Source organism: Dicentrarchus labrax, unplaced genomic scaffold (assembly GCF_905237075.1).
Source record: "Dicentrarchus labrax unplaced genomic scaffold, dlabrax2021, whole genome shotgun sequence".
NCBI lineage: Eukaryota > Metazoa > Chordata > Actinopteri > Moronidae > Dicentrarchus > Dicentrarchus labrax.
This window is the reverse complement of record NW_026136715.1, coordinates 27,792,691-27,810,343: the sequence shown is the minus strand read 5'-3', so window position 1 is coordinate 27,810,343 and position 17,653 is coordinate 27,792,691. Positions and strand designations below refer to the sequence as shown.

Below are 17,653 nucleotides of genomic sequence, written 5' to 3'. Positions count from 1 at the left end.
ATTCAGCATGACCTGGCTGCCTCTCTATGTGTGACAGGGCTGACACCCCAGCTTTGCTCCGGCCTTTGAACCAATCACCTTCTGTTTTTAGTGATCTAACCAATCACATGCTGTTCTAACCTGCTGATTCTCCATGATGTCACCTTTCTGTTTTTGCAAGACATGTTTTTTTTCTATCCTGCAGCAACTTCATCATCAGCATCATCTTCATTTCAATCACTCTGCTCTCCTCTGTTTCTCACTGCTGCATGGCCGCAGTACATTTTGCACATATGCGTGTGTGTGCGTGCGTGTGTGTGTGTGTGCGCATAGAGATGTTGACTGGCTAGCTGACTGGCTGTAGATGTGTCTGCGTGTATGAACCAGATCTCTTTAACAAACGCACCCATGATTGACAACTGCCCGATGCATGTAGACGTCAGCCTCCAAGCTGCACAATGTGAAAACAACTCAACTGTGGGTTTACTCAGTTACACTGCTGCTGCATGCATGTTTATGTGTTTGTGTGTGTGTGTGTGTGTGTGTGTGTGGGTCACTGCTATAGGTTCTTGCCAATTTCTTATTTTATTGTACATTAAACTAACACTCACCATTCCTGCTTCATTTCCATCTGTGCCTAATAACCAGCCTCATCTGTGTGTGTGCATGCGTGTGATCCAGTGTGCTGAGGTACTGAAGTGTTTTCCCCCACACATCATCCCCCCGGCACACACACACACACACACACACACACACACACACACACACACACACAGTCTGCAGCTTCTGTGGTCTTTGTGATGGCGGCTACTGAATGCTCTTGTCTTGTGAGGTCTGATTGTTGTGTGAGAACTGACATAAACATGTCATTAGCCAACTCATTTTGGAACACTGTTTTTTTTTTTTTTTTTCTTTTGTCTGTTGGAGACACACAGGATCAGGTGGAGGCTCCATTTATGCTGAATTACTCCAAGTTATATAATTGCAAAGTTTGAGAAATGACCTTGGTATCTGTAAATGGAATCATGTACTGTGTACATGAGTGAGAACAAATCCAATTTCCTTCCTGGAAGAACATGGAGGCGATACAAACTGACAGCATCTTCCAAAGCTGACAAAATCCGCCTACCAACACCTCCAAGGGCCTGGTTACACTGGAAAATAAGTCATTTTTGGTTAAAGCTGCAGTAGATAACTTTTCTAAAAATACCCTTTTGTCATATTTGCTGAAACGTGTAGAACATGAGACACATAATGTGTGAAAACATCAGGTTCCTCTGGCTCCTCCTAGTGCTCTTAATGGTATTTGTAAGAGAAAGATAGTTGGTTGCTGAGTCTCATTCCCAGGTCCTCAAATACAGACACTGGGAATGAGACTTAACAATCAACTATCTTTAAACCACTGACCCAAAGTGTCTTTCTATCTCTCTCAGCTCTGATTGGTTGTTTTTACTCAGGCCCGGTGTATTCTTGCAAATGGTATTAGGAGCACGGACAGCGTTCTTCACTCACAGCCAAGAAATAGTCAGGCGCATAAATGTTGAATGAAAACAAATGAAACAAGCGAGATATAATGTGTTAATTACTGAGCTTTGGAGGTATTGGTAGGCAGATTTTGTTGCTTTCTGACAGAGCCAGGCTAGCCCCTGCCCATGTTTTTATATAAATATTTAAAATTTCCTTTACCTTGTGCTCTAAAAGACAGCTGTCACTTGGGTTTAATCCAGTCAGTAAGATTTTTACTTCAGCTTTCAGAGCAGCTGTGTCAAATCAATTATTATGACCAATATTATACATATCAAGTTATCTTGTATACTGAAGCCACCTGGCCCAGAGTGTCTGTCTGTCTGTCTGTCTGTCTGTCTGTCTGTCTGTCTGTCACTCTGTTTGTCTGCTGGAGGACACAAGTCTGTCTCTGGGTTTCCCATGTCTCTTTTTTCTCTTTTATCATGTCTGACATTCTCCTCTCTTTCTTGTGGTCTCTCTCTCGTATTTCTTCCTGTCGGCAGATGCGAGTGGTGAAAGCATTCCGTAGTTCGCTGTACGAGGGCCGGGAGAAACCGGAATCCCGCAACTCCATCCACAACTTCATGGCCCACCCGGAGTTCCTCATCAACGACCTCATCCACAACATCCCGCTGATCGACGACACTGACGTGGACGACGAATCAGAGCTCAGCAGATACCAGCACCTGCACCCGGCCCTCCGCAAGCCACCGCCCCCTCCCGTCCAGCCCCAGCCCTCGGCCCGCACCCGACCCACCCGCCCCTACCGCCAGTACAGCCTCCCTGTGACCCCGTGCAACCGAAACAACAACAACAACAGCAGCAGCAGCAGCAGCAGCAGCAGCATCAGTTCAACAGTCACCCACTGCAACAAAAACAGCACCAACGCAGTTACCCCCAGCACCCGGTGCCCCCATCACCGCCACTGCCACCAACATCACCACAACCATCATGGCAGGGACAGGCCAGTGAAACCCTCCGCCCCTCACCTGGCCCATCTCTACTGCGTGGAGACCTCCTTATAACTGAGCTGGGTTCGGGGGGAGAAGGGGAACAGAGTCTTGGGGAGGGGGAGGAAAGGGGTGCGGAGGAGTGGGCTGAGGACTCACACATGACATTTTCATCCAATCTCCCGAACGACGAGCTAACAAGAGGGAGCGAGGGACGAGGGAGGCACAGGAGGGAGTGGACAGTGGCTGGAGACTTGTGCTCGCAAACTCCCCCGAGAACATTGCGACTTTCCCTCCCGTTGACCTTGCTCCAGCCCTCTCAGTCTGACCCCTCACACCCCCTCCACCCTCAACCCCCCCCACCCCACCCCCTCCTCCCCCCTAAAGAACCACCCTCCACTGCCCCACCCTGCCAGACCTCATGCACACTCGTCACACGCACGCACAGGTCTGCTCTCGCTGCGTTGTCCTGAGCGACGGTGGGTTGGGGAGGGAGAGGGGACAGACATCCAAAAAGAAAAACCACACCCCCTTCAGTAGAACAGGGCCATGTCAGGACCAGAGGCTGACTCACTCTGTTTCTATTGGTGTTCATCATTAGTGTTGTTACCATTAGCCACCTCCCTACCTACCTGCCATGGCACCATAGCCCCCACCCCCATCAGTTGTCTGGCTCGAATCCACAGCCACTTTTAATTCACCTCTTTGCTTGCAATATAAGTAAAATGCTCTGTTAAAGCTTTAACTAGACATCAACCCTCTGATTCATTTCTTTCATACAACATAATGGTGCTCATTCATTTTTTCCATCCATTTCTTTTCTCTCTCTGAAATTCTGAAATCTTCTTTTTCCGCCATTCCTTGCTCTCTTTCAATGTGTGTATGTGTATCGTCTCGTCTCTTCTGAAAAAAAAAAAAAAAAACATAACAAAAACAGAAATTGCAAACAAAGATACTGTTCATTCAAACCTAATAGTAAATAGAATGGCTGCAAAAAACAAGTAAGGGGGTGGGAGGTGGGGGTTACATACATATATATGTATGAATATGTATATATAATTTGAATGTTTGGGAAGCGATAACACAGAACTCTATATGTTGATCACTTTTCTTTCTCCAGCCCAACCTGCCCAGTCCTTGAATGCCGCCCCATAAATGTGTCCACCCTGTTATGAGGTGATACAGTGTGTGGGATCTCACATTAATTGTACACATACATTAGCCCCATACAGGACTACCTTAATTTACAGCCTCCTGCCATGTTGGTGAACTGATGATGAGTGTGTGTGGGTAATATCGAAGGGCGTCGCCCGCGGTGACATCCTCTTCCAGTTTCTTCTTTTCTATTCCATCACCTTCTCTCTTGCTGTTCCTCTGTCTGTTCTGTTGCTCCCTATGTTCACTTTGACTCACCCCATCTGCTCTTTCGTCGGTGTGTGTGTGTGTGTGTGTGCACGTGTCAGCTTTTTATGGGGAAAAGAGAAGCTGAATGCTTGTGAAGCATTAACCCTTTAAACGCCATCAAACACACAATGCACAGGCGATGGCCCTTTAAGACTAACATACACACTACTCACTTCAAACCCACTCCTGCTCACGTGCCATTGGGTCATCTTCATCGTGTACTTCTCCATGAGCATTGTGGACAAAGAAATTGTTTCATTTGATCTGTTGGATGTTCGATCACTGTTTGATGTTGAAAAAGCAACAGACCGCTTGAGCGATCAGGCCCATGTCTAATGTCAGTGTTCAGTTTTAGCTTTAGGCCCAAAGATCAGATCTATCAGGTACGACCAATGAGAGCTCATGTGTCATGTCCTTGTGTCAAATACTGCGCATTCCCCATCATCATGATGTACAATTAGTTGATTGGGATACCTTAAGGGAACAGTTTGATATTTTGAAAAATATGCTTATTTGCTTTCTTGCCACTTTTGACGTCTGGGAACCAAATATGAGGTAGCAACAGGTTAGCTTAGCTCTCTCAAAGCTTAAAACCCCCTCCAGTCAGAAATCAGTGTCTCTTCCTGTCTCTACAGCGTGCTGTTTGAATGCTGTATGTTCAGAGTTTGACACTAGAAGGATGTTTTCACATTCATCTGCTGAAAGAGGAAAGTTTCTCTGTGCTCATTGAACATCTGATTTTAAGGGGCGGGGCCTACCAGCAGGATTTGTGACATCACAAATAGTCTGGAAGTCATCCTGGTCCAGTATGTAACTTGTACAGTGTGATGTAGAAACTTGAAGCCACCAGTGCCCATCCACTGAGAATGGACTTTACAGTGAAGTAGGAGACATCTTGTGTCCAGCAGGAAAACTTTAGAAATCAACAACATTTGTATATTCAGAGATTCTGGAGGTTTTAATGAGGTAGAAGGAGGAGATGACTTTTGAAGGCTTTTAATGTGGAAATTCTACTTACATGTATACACACATGTTCCAAGCAGACTATTATTATTTTTTTACATATGTCTTAATACATGTCTGGAGGGGACCTTTAACAAAAGCACCTCTATAGCTCACTAATTTAAACCGTATAAAGCCAGGGTCTCTGTAGGTGTTAAAGAGTCTTAAAAAGCATTGAATCAGTTTTCTTAGTAAAAGGCCTTGGAAGGTATTGATTCATTAACAGAAGTCATTATGCGACATTACGCATTTACAGATTAAAAGGGGGATTGTGACAGTGGACTGTGTTGCAGGAGGCTGTTCACTCCTTTTTGTAGAGTTTAGTCAGCACCAGACCTGCAGCAAACACCGTCACTACTGCTAGCTGAATGCTCATTGTCTTATAATGGGTCCAGGCCATATTCATTAAATAAACCATTTGGAATTATTGTTATATACTGCTGGAAGTGCTGAAAAATGTGATGTAAGAATAAATAAGTCTAGTCCTTACTGGTTTTTCATCATACTTTTTAATACTTTGGCCGGTATTATGGTGAAACAGGTATTAAATTGCATTCTGTGAACACTGCATAACCAACAACAAGTTGTGGTTTTATAGAGGGTTATGTTGCGAATAATTTCTTGGTCGGGTTCAGTAACCTTCTGGAGTCTTGTTAAAATAGTCCGACACATAAACCCTCTTAGAACCATTTTTCTGTTCTTTGGTTTTTGTGTGGATTCTTTACTTTTTTGCTATTTTCATTAATTTCAGTAATTATCCCCTTTGAAATGTTTTTCATGTACCCCCTGATCAATGCAAAACATTTTTGGTGGAAAGAAAATGCCCATATAAAGAGGTATAATACAGCCATCTGTCATCATTATGCAATAACTCTAAGATGGCATTGTTTTTGATGATTTGTACAATTTATGGGCTTCACTGAGGATCTTTGTCATTCACGGTGGCAGGCAGTGCAGTTTTCACAGTGCAATGAACTCCTTTCCAGAGGTTTTACTGCATAATTGCATTGAAAATAGGAATATTGAATATAAAATGTGGTATATCGAACATTTACATTGAACATTGTATAATTATTTTAGGAATTTAACAAGACTGATTTTTAAATTAACATTTAAAAGAAATGTCACACACCCCCTGCAGTACTCCAAACTACCCCTAGAGTTATTCCCATTTGATAAACTGGATTTAACTACTGAGATATAGGATATTAATTAGATAGCTTTAGAGGTGCTGGTAGAAGGGTTTTGTTTCAAACAGAGCCAGGCTAGCCGTTTTTGTCTTTATGCTAAGCTAACGCTAACTGGCTTCTGCTTCACATTGAATGGACAGGCATGAGAGCGGTGTCAGTCTCCTCTTTAAACTCTCAGCAAGAAAGCCAACAAGCGTATTTGTCAAAATGTTGAACCACCGTTTTAAGACATATCACGCTGAAGCTGTCCGATGTAAAAGGGCATAAAACTGCATGTGCACACCCCAACAATGAAAATGAAAAAAAAAGAAGAAAAAAATTACAGAAAACATCTGGCTAGCCGCCCATGTGCTGATGGGTGCAGCGCTTGTGACATCACATTCCAACGCCGCCTCAACATTCCATGGAACATACATTCCAAACGACTGCATCACATTCCAGACCGGGTGTGAGAGTGCCCTCCTGTATCCCATGTTGCACTAGGTGTGGGTGAACCGCTGACTTCATGTTGCCTCGGAGCGTGACTGCAATGCAAACCTGGAACTCCCCCGACCCCTCACCCCCACCCCCACGCCCTTCTTTCTCTCTCTATCTCTCCCTTCCTTCCTCCCTCCCCTTCCTCTCGGTTAACCCCCGTTGACTTCCCTGAGTTATCAACTGGTCCCGCCACCAGAGGGAGGCAAGGGCAGACAATATGCAACAGACTGCCCTGCCAACACCTGTACCCAGACGTAGGATTAGAGATGACAACACATGCAAACACAGCGAGAGAACATGTCTGTCCTGCTAGTTCTGTTTCAGGATGCGCGCAGGGCTCTCTGGGAACACCCTTACCTGTACAGAACTCTGTCTTCTTGAATGCTCATCATCATCGCCGCCACCCCGACCTGACCTGTGGGAGTGGGCGGGTGGTGACATTGTATTGGTCTGTCTGTTTTGAAGCATGCATTTGGTATCATTAATGTCACTCTTTATGTGTTGGTAAATCATTTAGGCTACTGTCACTACTGTGTGCTATGATCTCTCCACATCCGCTCTCTTCCTCTCTATCTCACAAACACGCACACACACACACACACACACACATACACACACTCATATCCTGTTCAAGTCTAACCTATTCTATTTCAGCACCTCTTAGCACAGCTCTGTCAATGCTTTCCTCAAAAAAACACACACACGCACACATGCACACACGCTCACACACACGCACACACACACACACACACAGTAAACAACAGGCGAATGATCTACAGTGGTGTAAATTTGACTGTCCAGTTCCAGCCATCTCTGTCCATCCGTCCAGCCACGTTACATCATGATGTTGTGAGACAGTTTCACAGAAGGCAAAACACAATGTGAAAAATAATATATTATATTTATCAAAATTATAAATTGTACAACTGCACCACTACTGTACAGACCGCCCAAATGTGCACATGTGCATCTTTGATTTACAGGTACTATGTTCCTGTTACACTTCTTTTTTTAAGTTTTGATGTTTCTTTCTTTTAATCCTAATGCTTTTTGTAAAGAGAGGAACAACAAAATGGAAGCGCTTGTATATTATTATGATTATTATTATTATTATTATTATTATTATTAATATTATTCTTTCTGATTTTCTCCACCGGTGCTCCCACTGATGGATAAAGACAGTTGCACATTCTCCTGAGCATATTCTGAGGGCTGTGTTTTCTGTCCACTGAACAGCCCCTGAAGTGTGCAGAGGTGTGGAGATGCTTATAGTCTCTTAAGACCAGAGACACCACTCTGTAAATAGAGAACAGGAGATACAAATGTACCTCATTATGATCTACAGGACTGGACAAAGTGGGGACCCAGGGAGGATGGAGAACTGGAAGGCTATGCAGAGCTAGAGACTGCAGTAGTGCAATGCGCCCAGTGCATTGTTTAGGCTGCTCTTTTAGATCTGCTACGAGTATTTACTGCCATGTAACGATGGGAAGAACTTAAGGTTTTACATTATTCATTATACATACTGTTGTAAATATCGTGTGTAGAATGGTCCCCCTTCTTGCACAACGCAGTGCTGTTCCACAGACAGAAAATGCAGCCTTAACTGTGCTGAAATGAAAAAGACCAAAAAAAAAAAAAAAAAAACCATAAAGACTATTGAATATATTAAAGAGTTACCTGCCTGTTATTTAAGCGAATAAATATCTATATATGAGAAAGAACACACCTGTATACTGTAGACTAAATCTGTATGGAAATCTAAGAGAATTTAATGGGAATTAAGTCCAACACCTTTTGTCTGTATGAAAGAAAAAATACATCAAAGTATTCTACAATAATAACTTTGACAAAGTCTGTGTGGTCCTGTGTTGTTTGTTCACAATGATGCAAGATTGTACTTCTACACTGGGAGGGCTCAAACTGTCGGCCTGGGGTCCATATCCAGCCTTTAATCACCCCCCCTCCAGCCCGAAACATGATGTTAAAAATAAGATAAAACTTGCCCAAAACTTTCTTTTTTCTATTTGTTTCATACCAGTTTCAACTACCCCTCCATATAAAACTGAATTTGTCAAAAACACCAATTAAGCCTGTATGATTGTAAAAAAAATAAAAAATAATAATACATAGTACAGACAGAGAATTGTATTAAAAAAGGAAATAATCTGCTCAAAATTCATCCAAATCCCCAGTTTTAAAAACGAAGTTCACTGTTTGGGCTTATTGAAGAGGTTTGAAATGAAATAACCATAAAATATGTCACTAAGCCAACTTACTAAATGATAGAAAAGGGAATGTGGTAAATCAGTTAATCGCCAAAGCAGAAAAGGCAATGGCTGAAGGATTACATGTTGCAAGTTGCTGATGTTCTACGTCCAGAAAAGAAGAGTTGGTTCAACAGATTCTCTCTATCTGCCAAACACAGTGGCTGAACAGATTAATGACTTATCAGGTGATATTTATGATCAGTTACACTAAAAGTAATGCATCTAATGAAACTGCTGTTTGCATTTTCTTTAGTTCTTTAGTTCAGACAACTCATGTTTGAACTCGTTGTTACAGCAGTACATCATAGATTTGGCGGAGCCTACAGGTGGATGCTGGGGTGGTGGTGGTGGTGGGGCAGGCAGCATTGACACAACAGAGGGAGAGCTGAGAAATTTTGCAGCTTAACTAGACCAGTGTGTTAGGTGTGTTATTATAGAGAGGCATGTCATGTGTATAGCAGCACAGCCTGAATTAGCTCGCAGGCACCGCTCCATTAATGGAAAAAAAGTAACTTTACAGAAATATTGCAGTTTCAAGGATTCAAGGTTGTAGAACTCAGAAACTCAGATATGGTTCCCTTTGTGCTAATAAAAACAAAAAAATTATTAATGAGTCATAAAAGTCAGAAATAAATCTTGTAGTATTGTATAACGTTTAACTTTAATGTTGCAGTACTTCATCATTGCAATGGCCCCCCTATGAGATGGCATAATCAGCAGTGGCCCCAAGCCAGTGTGAGTTTGAGTCCCCTGACTTATACGTTAAACCTCTGAAAAGGTCTGAAAGAGCTTCAGCGTTTGTTCTAATCACTGGTAATATTCATTAACCCAGCCTATATGGTGTACACTTTTAGGTGTGCTACTTCCAGGGTGGCTTGAAAAGGCTAAAATACCCCCCTTTACTTTGCTGCCCAATAACTGCCAGCAAAGTAGACGTCAGTGTGTTGCCATTTGTACATTTCTGTTTTGGAGCTCTGCACTTTTTGAGTAACTTAATCACAAGTTTTCTCGTTAGTTTTCCTGTTTTGACAAAAGCCTAACTGTTACTGGAGAACTATTTGTTAGTTTGAAGCCATATATAAAATGTATTTTTCCACAGGCTTGGGGATTCATGGAAAGCATTACTGAGTTACGTAATCAGGATACAAAAAAAGGTAAGTGTAATCCATTACAGTTCCAAGAAAGAAAAAGACAAAATCAGTTTAGTTATATTTAGTAAAAACGGGATTAGCAGGATTACAATGATAAAATATATAATTCTTTCTTTATAAATGTACTGAGCACAGGGCACATTTGTGATGCTAAACATCGTTTTCTTTCCGTTTCCATTTGTTTTCCTACGGTTACATTGTTCTGTCATCTTATAGTATATATAGAATTAACTTTGATCAATATTTTTCTTATTGATCTTTCTTTTAGTCTTTATTTACACATTTGGTGTTGAGGTAATCCAAAAGTAACAGAAGGTAATCAAGTTACAGCACTTTAATATTGTGATACTTACTGACTACATTAATAATGGTATAATGGTAAAGTAACCCTCCCCACCCTGTTTTTCTAATATCTATAAAAATGTGAAAAACTATGTTTGTGGTAAGACACTTTCCCTTGTATCATCCTCCATACCTAAAGTATATATTCGTATGTAGTCTCTCTCTGTGTGTGTGTGTGTGTGTGTGTGTGTGTGTGTGTAAAAGCCCAGGACTATAACTTAACAAGACATGAAATGAATACTTGTTTCTCATAGTCCTCGGACACAAAACATTTGCATATTTTTCTTTACAATGTAGAAATGTTGATACATTTTTGTAAATCATTTGAATAAATCTGAGTATCAAAATATCCTTGAACAGTCTTTGCTTTGTTCAAAGGGTAGTTATTCATTCATTGTGATCAATGAGGCCATGCTGCTGGCTGGATTTTACAACGTTGGTTATTTCCCAGCCTGCCTGAACCTTTGGGAAGATGACCGGTCACTTACACTTGCACAGATCCTCCAGTTGGCTGACGTTTCTGCCTGTAAACTCCATTTCCTCCATTTCTAAATCCTATTTCATTGAAATAGTTAGTGGAGACTGCCATTTGGAATTCAGGTATGTTTTAGGTTTTCCACAACGAACATGCTGACTTGTTACAGTAGAAAGAAACCCCAGAGGGCTCTGGTGTGTTCATTAATTACCGTACCCATCTTTGACAGCCCAAAATCTCTGCAATAACAAGAGTTTATTGGCTTCCAAATAGTGATAAATCCCAGCCACATTGTCAATCAACTTAATTTATTAGATACTATGTAAACATATGATCAGAATAGGACATCTTTTATGTCCAAGAAGCATTTTGTAACTACACTTTGTCAACAGTTGGTTGTTAAGCATCATAATGTGTGCGTCTCTGTGCGAGGTCCTTCCAAGACCTTAAGCACTTGAAAATGCTGCAGAGCTCATTGTCTGAACCCAGTACTGTGAATCATTTCTAAACCAAGCCAAGATCATATATATATATATTCCATAAAAAATATTGCATGTAAATATAAGTGAACTCTGATCCACTCTCAGCCCTGAACGCCTACTTGTTTGTGCAGTACTGCATTTAAACCATAACAAATGGCTCAGCATTTAATGCACACTGTAACTCTGTTTCTAAAAAAAAAACATTTAGTAGCTTTTGGAATCTGTTTAGGTCTGGCAATCAGCACCTGATGACTTTAATGAGCAATCCAAACAATTAACAGTTTGCACCCTCATTAGCAAATCAATCTGCAAAACTGTTGGTGGTCTTTGAAAACTTATGGACTCTTCTCTCATGGGCGGCATTCTGCCTGGCTTTGTCCTATAAAAACAAAAAATCACTAATTACCTCACTACAGCTTTGTTCAAACTGCAGGCCTCAGTGCTCAGTTCAGTTTTTGGTCTGGCTGTTATGCATCTGTTGTTTTATTTTGTACATTTGTTAAATGTGGCCCATATCCAGTGTGAACAGGAAGTGAAGTGACTTGCATGATGAACTATGACATACAGTGGCAAAAATCAGAAATGAAACGATCTGCTTCCACATGATTGGTGCTGTTCACACTGTCATCAACAAATCAGATCTGAGTCACATACATACAACACTGGTTTGGGACACTGCAGTGTGAACATAGTGTGTATATCTACATCAGTGATAAAAACTGATATCCAAAAACAACTTCTGGTTTTAGGTGGGGTGCTTTCACTGGTTGCCTGGCAATCTGTATAGATTAAACTAAGAAGAAAAAATGTGGTGCTGAGCTTTAAAGACTTTGGTAGGTAGATTTTTTGATACCCTTGGACAGAACCAGGACAGCCTTCCAAAAAGGCTTAACTACTCCTTTAAATCTGAATCAGAACTTCATAAAAGTCTACAAAATAAATGTTTTTGGAGACTTCCAAACAGTAAGCGCGTTGTAGGTCTGTGCACATGGGGTGGTTAAGTCGCGCCAAGCCATGACCAGCCGCGAGCAGTGGACCCGTGCTGACAATGCATTTTTCCATTGCGCCACACAGCACAGGTAAAGTTGTTCACCTTGAGTATGTGTTGGAAGTGTGCTAGTCACAAACCAGTATGTGAAGATAAACTTTTAGAAACCGTGAAACAGCTTTCCTAAAAACACTGATATATGCTCCAATGGGTCTTTTTGTTTACAGTGAAATTGAGGGAGAAAGTAAATTGTAAAACAAGTCCACTTGTTCCAATGGGAATACAAAGTTTGGTTAAATAAAGCCGAATGTCTTGCACAGGAAACTACAATGACTGGTCAAGTTTGTGGAAAAGTTGTTATTGGACAAAATCGCACGGTAGCACAGAATTCACAGGGACTGGTTGAATGAGATTGTTGTAGCACAACTTGTCAGACTGATCAATATGGAATGCCATTTAAGTCAATATTAAATATGACTGAAAAATAGAACTGAGGAAGTGTGTGTGTGTATATATGAATGAGTCAATCAGGTTAGATAAGTTTTTATTTTAAAATGAACTAATTTGATTTATTTCAGGAGACTTTTATTCCATATTGCCACATTTATTTCCCAGCTCTTTATTTTCCTCATACATTCAAATGAATGGGCTGTGGTATCTGAGATTCAGACTAAGGAAGTTAGACTGAACAGTCTCTGAGGCAGATGGAAGCCAGTTTGACTACAGGGAATACCGTACTGAGGTGGTTTTCTTGCTAGGTCTGGCTCCTGGCATCCCGCTCTGCCTCAACTCTTGGTGATTTCTGCTGTTTCCTGACAGATAGCTTTAACTATTGCCAAAGTCACCTCCAACTGCTGCCAACTGTAGCTGCTAGCTAGTGAGCTCAGTTAGCCCCCTCATAGAGGTGTGAACACCAACTCCCCTGGTGCTCTGAGCTCCCAGCACAGGCAGTCAGCCAATAGGACAGCTGGCTGAATGGCTAACTGAGCTTTCTTTCTGTCCATTAGAAAATTCTGGAAATCACCGAGAATTGACACAGAGCATGAAGCAAGGAGCATCCTGTCGTCAACCTGGACCCCGTCTGTCTAAGAGGCTGTGTTCGGTCTTTCCACTTTGGGCTGAATGTGACATAACCACACCCCTTTCATTTGAATATAACAGATGAAAATCAAAGAGGCAATAAATAAATGCTATTCAACATTATTCAAATTAAAGTCCCCTGAAATAAATAAATGTGAAGGGAAACACTTTATTTGGGTAGTATGCTTACTGATGGTTTATAGAGTAGTACAAGTTCTCACCACAGATCAAACATGAGGACAATGATAAGCCAGCAGTGTTGGTGGCCAAAGCAAACAGGTCTGTCCATGCATTGTTAACTTCTCCATTTTCCTCTGAGACTGAGGTACTGGCTACACAGAAAAAAACTTTAAGCCAACAACAATAGATGAAAACGTTAATTAATTATGAAGTTATTTACTTCTAAACTTCTAACTGGTTTTCAAAGCCACAGGGAGCCTCTGGAGAGGGGCTGAAGAGCTGCAGGCTGTCTACCCCTGTTTTAGGCACAACAGACATCTTGGTTAGGGTATATTCATGAACTGTCACATATACTCCATGGTCTGTGAAACATCTACAAATCCAAACTACTCCAAACTATCTGAAGGTGGACTATCCTAATAAAGTGTTACCAAAATGTATTTATTTATTAACCTATGTTGACTCATTTATATATCCATTTATTGATTTCAGGATTTATTTCATAGGCATTATTATGTATTTAATATAGACTTAACTGGCACTCCAGCCATCAAGGCTTGGCATGGCACAGCTTAAAGCGGACTGACCCAGGCCCATAAATGAAAGCATTGATAAATGCCTGGCTGTAGGATTTGAAGTAAATGGGCTAAAACGTGGGCAGGAAGATTAACCCCTGTTGGACCTCTTATACTGCGTACTTTGTACTTCCATCAAATGAGGTCTCGTCATTCGTTTTGACAACCTTTACCAGACTTGACCCAAATGTTCAGGAAAAGTAAGACCTTTATCGGCAGAGCTTGCTGTTCAGAAAGAGAAAAAGAGATGCATTAATATCAAAAGTACAGAGCAAGACACACAGATATTTGTAACTCAAACATAACGAAAATATGATTTATTTGTCCAACATTTCTCAAAGGGAATTTACCTCAAACAATACATAGTTATATACACATTTACATTTTGTTACACTTGATCAAAACTGGCAATGTCACCACTTAAAGCATCTCATTTTGGATGTATCTAATTAACACATTCCAATATGTCAATATATAGAACACATAATTAAGAGACTATTAAGCCTCCAGTAGACTTTCTCCAAGTAATGGAGCAACTGTAGTCAGCCTCACAAAAATGTTGTATGAGCTATGCTGACAGGATCTACAGCTACAGATGTTGTGGAGTATTGGCAAAATAGAATTTAACGTATACCATTTGTTACCGATACTACCTTTAAAAAAATACCAGGCCTCGTTGGGCAGTTGCTTGTCCAGCCTCTTCACCTTCCACCAGCAGAATCCACTTTAGCATAAAGAAAAATAGGTGGCGCTAAATGAAAAGTATTCTTTTGTACACTGGTGCTGGTTCACAAAGAGCTTGATTCTTCCCAAAAGAAAGTATATACAGACTTATCTTTGTCCACAGATTATTGCATTTCCAATTTGAAGGCTACTCTAAGATCGCTCTTTGTGGACCTTCACCTTCATCTTAACATTCAGGAGACTTTGCTTTAACACTTAATTACAAGTTAATTCTTTGTTACATGTTAACTAAAATCCAATCATTTCCTAGAACAACAAACCATAAAGAAAGAAATGATTAAAGTACTTAAAATCCACTAACTGAAGCAGGAACTATACAATAATACAAGTACTGAAGTCGCTGCTGAACAAGCCTATGTAAAACAAAACAAAAGGATTTTCTTGTCTGATTCCTTACCATGGAGCCAAGAAGGTAAAGGTGTTCAGAAAGCCACTCATCCCGCATGGTGGATCAACCATTACCTAGAAGAAACTGTCAACAAGGTTTAGCAGTAACGTGTACTCAAATCCATCATCACACAGAAACACATGCACATTCAGCAGTTCTTAGCAGTTTTAACTAATTCAACAGTGTTCATCCACCCTCATGATGTTCAGTACACTGAGCCATATCAAGTTCAGTCTCAATATCTGAAAACAGAGATAAGTACTTGACCCTACATTTTGAGCGACGTGCTTGCACTCTCTGCACACTTAGTGCAGAACTCCACCGAGACATGGTTCTTGTCCACGTGCAGACACACGCCACCAGATGTCTCTTTCTCCTCCACTTTCACACGCTTCCTGGGTAAGGCATAGTCGTGGTCGTTTGAGTCGGGCCCCTGGAAAAGCGAGGAAGATAATTTCATCCCATTCACACCGCTCAGCCTGGACAAGAGCTGGGCTAACATGCTCTCATTGGCCAGCACAGCTCTCAGGTACCTGGTCTCATCTTCCAACTCCTCCACTCTCTTGGTCAGCTGAGAATTTTCCTGTTTGAGTGCGTTGTTTTCCGTTGACAGGATACCAACTTTCTTCTCCAGGCTGTTGACATATTCTTTCTTCTTTTGACGATTCAATCTGGCAGCGATGGCATTTTTGTTGATCACGTGGCTCGACTGGTTTAGTCTGTTCTTGATCTTCAGGTCAGACAACATTCTCTCCGGAGACGAGGCTATTGAGGCTTCAATCCCGGAATCTTGATCCCTGGCACCACGCACACTGAGATCTGCCAAATCAATATCAAAGAGTGGAGAGGCTGTATCTCTATCAAATGTCCATTTAAAGTCTTCAATTTCAAATAGATCCTCCAGCTCTATTCCAGCGGTGTCAATATCGTCTGCAGGGAACCCCTCAGATGGACTTGGGAGATCGTCATCAGTTTCCACCCTATCTACCATTTCGACCTCCAGAGACTGCACCTCTGTGTTCACAGTGCGGCCTCTTCTTCTGGTGATCATTGTGGTTTAACAGTGGTACTGCAAGGGTGCTGTCCAGAAGATATCTTGTGATTCGTCACCTGTGAAGACAAAGAAAATGTACTTTTATTGAGTAATCCTTATAATTTTAGTCTAGTGTATGACAATAAAGGATGTTAACAGTTTAATGTATATTGTAAAATGCATTGCACCGGTTCATAAGATAAACAGAGTAGTAATAAGCTATGGAATTTAACTATGGACTCAATGTGGAGCGAGTGTTAGTCAGACATGAAACGTTACATATCAATAGAAAGTATGTTCGATACACCAAATGTTTATGGCTAAAGCAAAACTCCTTGGAATAACTCAAATCCGTTAGACCTCTCGACATCCACCATTTTCTTACAGGCGCAGTAGTAGCAGTGATGTGTGTTGGTTGAACGTATTACCAACGTAACTGGCTGTGCTACTTTAGCCAGGCCCCAGAGCACTAGCACTATACGATGCTTAACAATAAATGAACCCTCTTACACATAAACCTCACAATACATATTCCTAGCCACTACAGCAATTCAGATTACATTAGTGCACTCACAAAGAATTACAATAGTTATTCGTAACGTTAAGTCACCTAACATTAGCGACCTACACTAGCTAACAAGGCCTTATTTGTGCAGGCAGCACACTGGCGTCAGCGTCGAGCTAACGCTAGTTGACTGGCTGACAGAAATTATGTATGGGTGTTGTGGGGCATTTAAACAAGTTAAATTTCATTGCCCTGGCTAACATTAACTAACGTTAAGTTACCGGCCTGTGCCCGCGCAGTTTTCGTTAACAGCAACTAACGTTAAACCTGCTGGCTAACGTTAACTAAAGCCATGCGGCGCTAACGAACAGAACTCACGAATGACGCAGCAACGTTTACCGGTAACGTTACTTCTTCAACCAACAACTTACCGTCCCGTTTGAAGAGTGAATGCGATAATACAGCACCAGAACGGAGTCCTTTGATGGAACTGGGCTGGTTACACAATGTTTTCTCAATCGCTCACAGCTTGCCAACAGTTATGGCGCGTTCAACGACTGAACACACTGAATACTTCTGCCAGCCGCTCAAAGACACTTCCGGACAAACTGTTCAAAATAAAAGCCCTACTGAACTCTGCTCAGTGGGAAGAAGTACACTGTCCAAAGTGTTCACTCTGATATTGCACAACACAACCTTATTGGTGTTTTTTATAAGAAGAATAGACCCCCTTTGTTATTTTATTATTTGTCTTTTATTAGATTATAATCTGGTTTACATTGTGTGCCCTATTTTCGAAGGAGTCTATTCAATTCAATTTTCAATTCAATTTTATTTGTATAGTGCCAATTCATAACAGAAGTTATCTCAGGACACTTTTCAAATAGAGCAGGTCTAGACCGAACTCTTTAAAACATTAATTACAGAGACCC

General features: G+C 41.3%; 2 protein-coding genes across 6 annotated transcripts in view; one reads left to right on the top strand and one right to left on the bottom strand.

The window, feature by feature from the left end:
• Window positions 1-8,365, top strand: part of atp2b3b (ATPase plasma membrane Ca2+ transporting 3b) — a 55,368-nt gene extending 47,003 nt beyond the window's left edge. For 3 of the 4 annotated variants that reach the window (XM_051425184.1, XM_051425187.1, XM_051425185.1), the window contains one exon: window positions 1,989-8,365. In XM_051425184.1, the coding sequence (XP_051281144.1) occupies window positions 1,989-2,510 (522 nt within the window). In that variant the 3' untranslated portion in view covers window positions 2,511-8,365. The remainder of the gene's footprint in view (window positions 1-1,988) is intronic. The other variant, XM_051425186.1, reaches the window with a different exon arrangement.
• Window positions 8,366-14,353: 5,988 nt separating this feature from the next.
• crebzf (CREB/ATF bZIP transcription factor) lies at window positions 14,354-17,350 on the bottom strand. 2 transcript variants are annotated; one of them, XM_051425195.1, is made up of 4 exons: window positions 17,153-17,350; window positions 15,456-16,293; window positions 15,193-15,267; window positions 14,354-14,775 (listed from the first exon to the last, which is right to left on the bottom strand). In XM_051425195.1, exons 2-3 carry the CDS (start codon window positions 16,232-16,234, stop codon window positions 15,258-15,260), a joined length of 789 nt encoding a protein of 262 aa, XP_051281155.1. In that variant the 5' UTR covers window positions 16,235-16,293; window positions 17,153-17,350; the 3' UTR covers window positions 14,354-14,775; window positions 15,193-15,257. The 2 variants fall into 2 exon arrangements, with proteins under 2 accessions (XP_051281155.1, XP_051281157.1); XM_051425197.1 differs by having other exon boundaries at window positions 15,193-16,293; window positions 17,153-17,321.
• Window positions 17,351-17,653: the final 303 nt, after the last annotated feature.

What these genes read in the sequence shown, in the direction of transcription:
- crebzf (XM_051425195.1), bottom strand. Translation starts at nt 16,234, where the DNA reads ATGATCACCAGAAGAAGAGGCCGCACTGTGAACACAGAGGTGCAGTCT.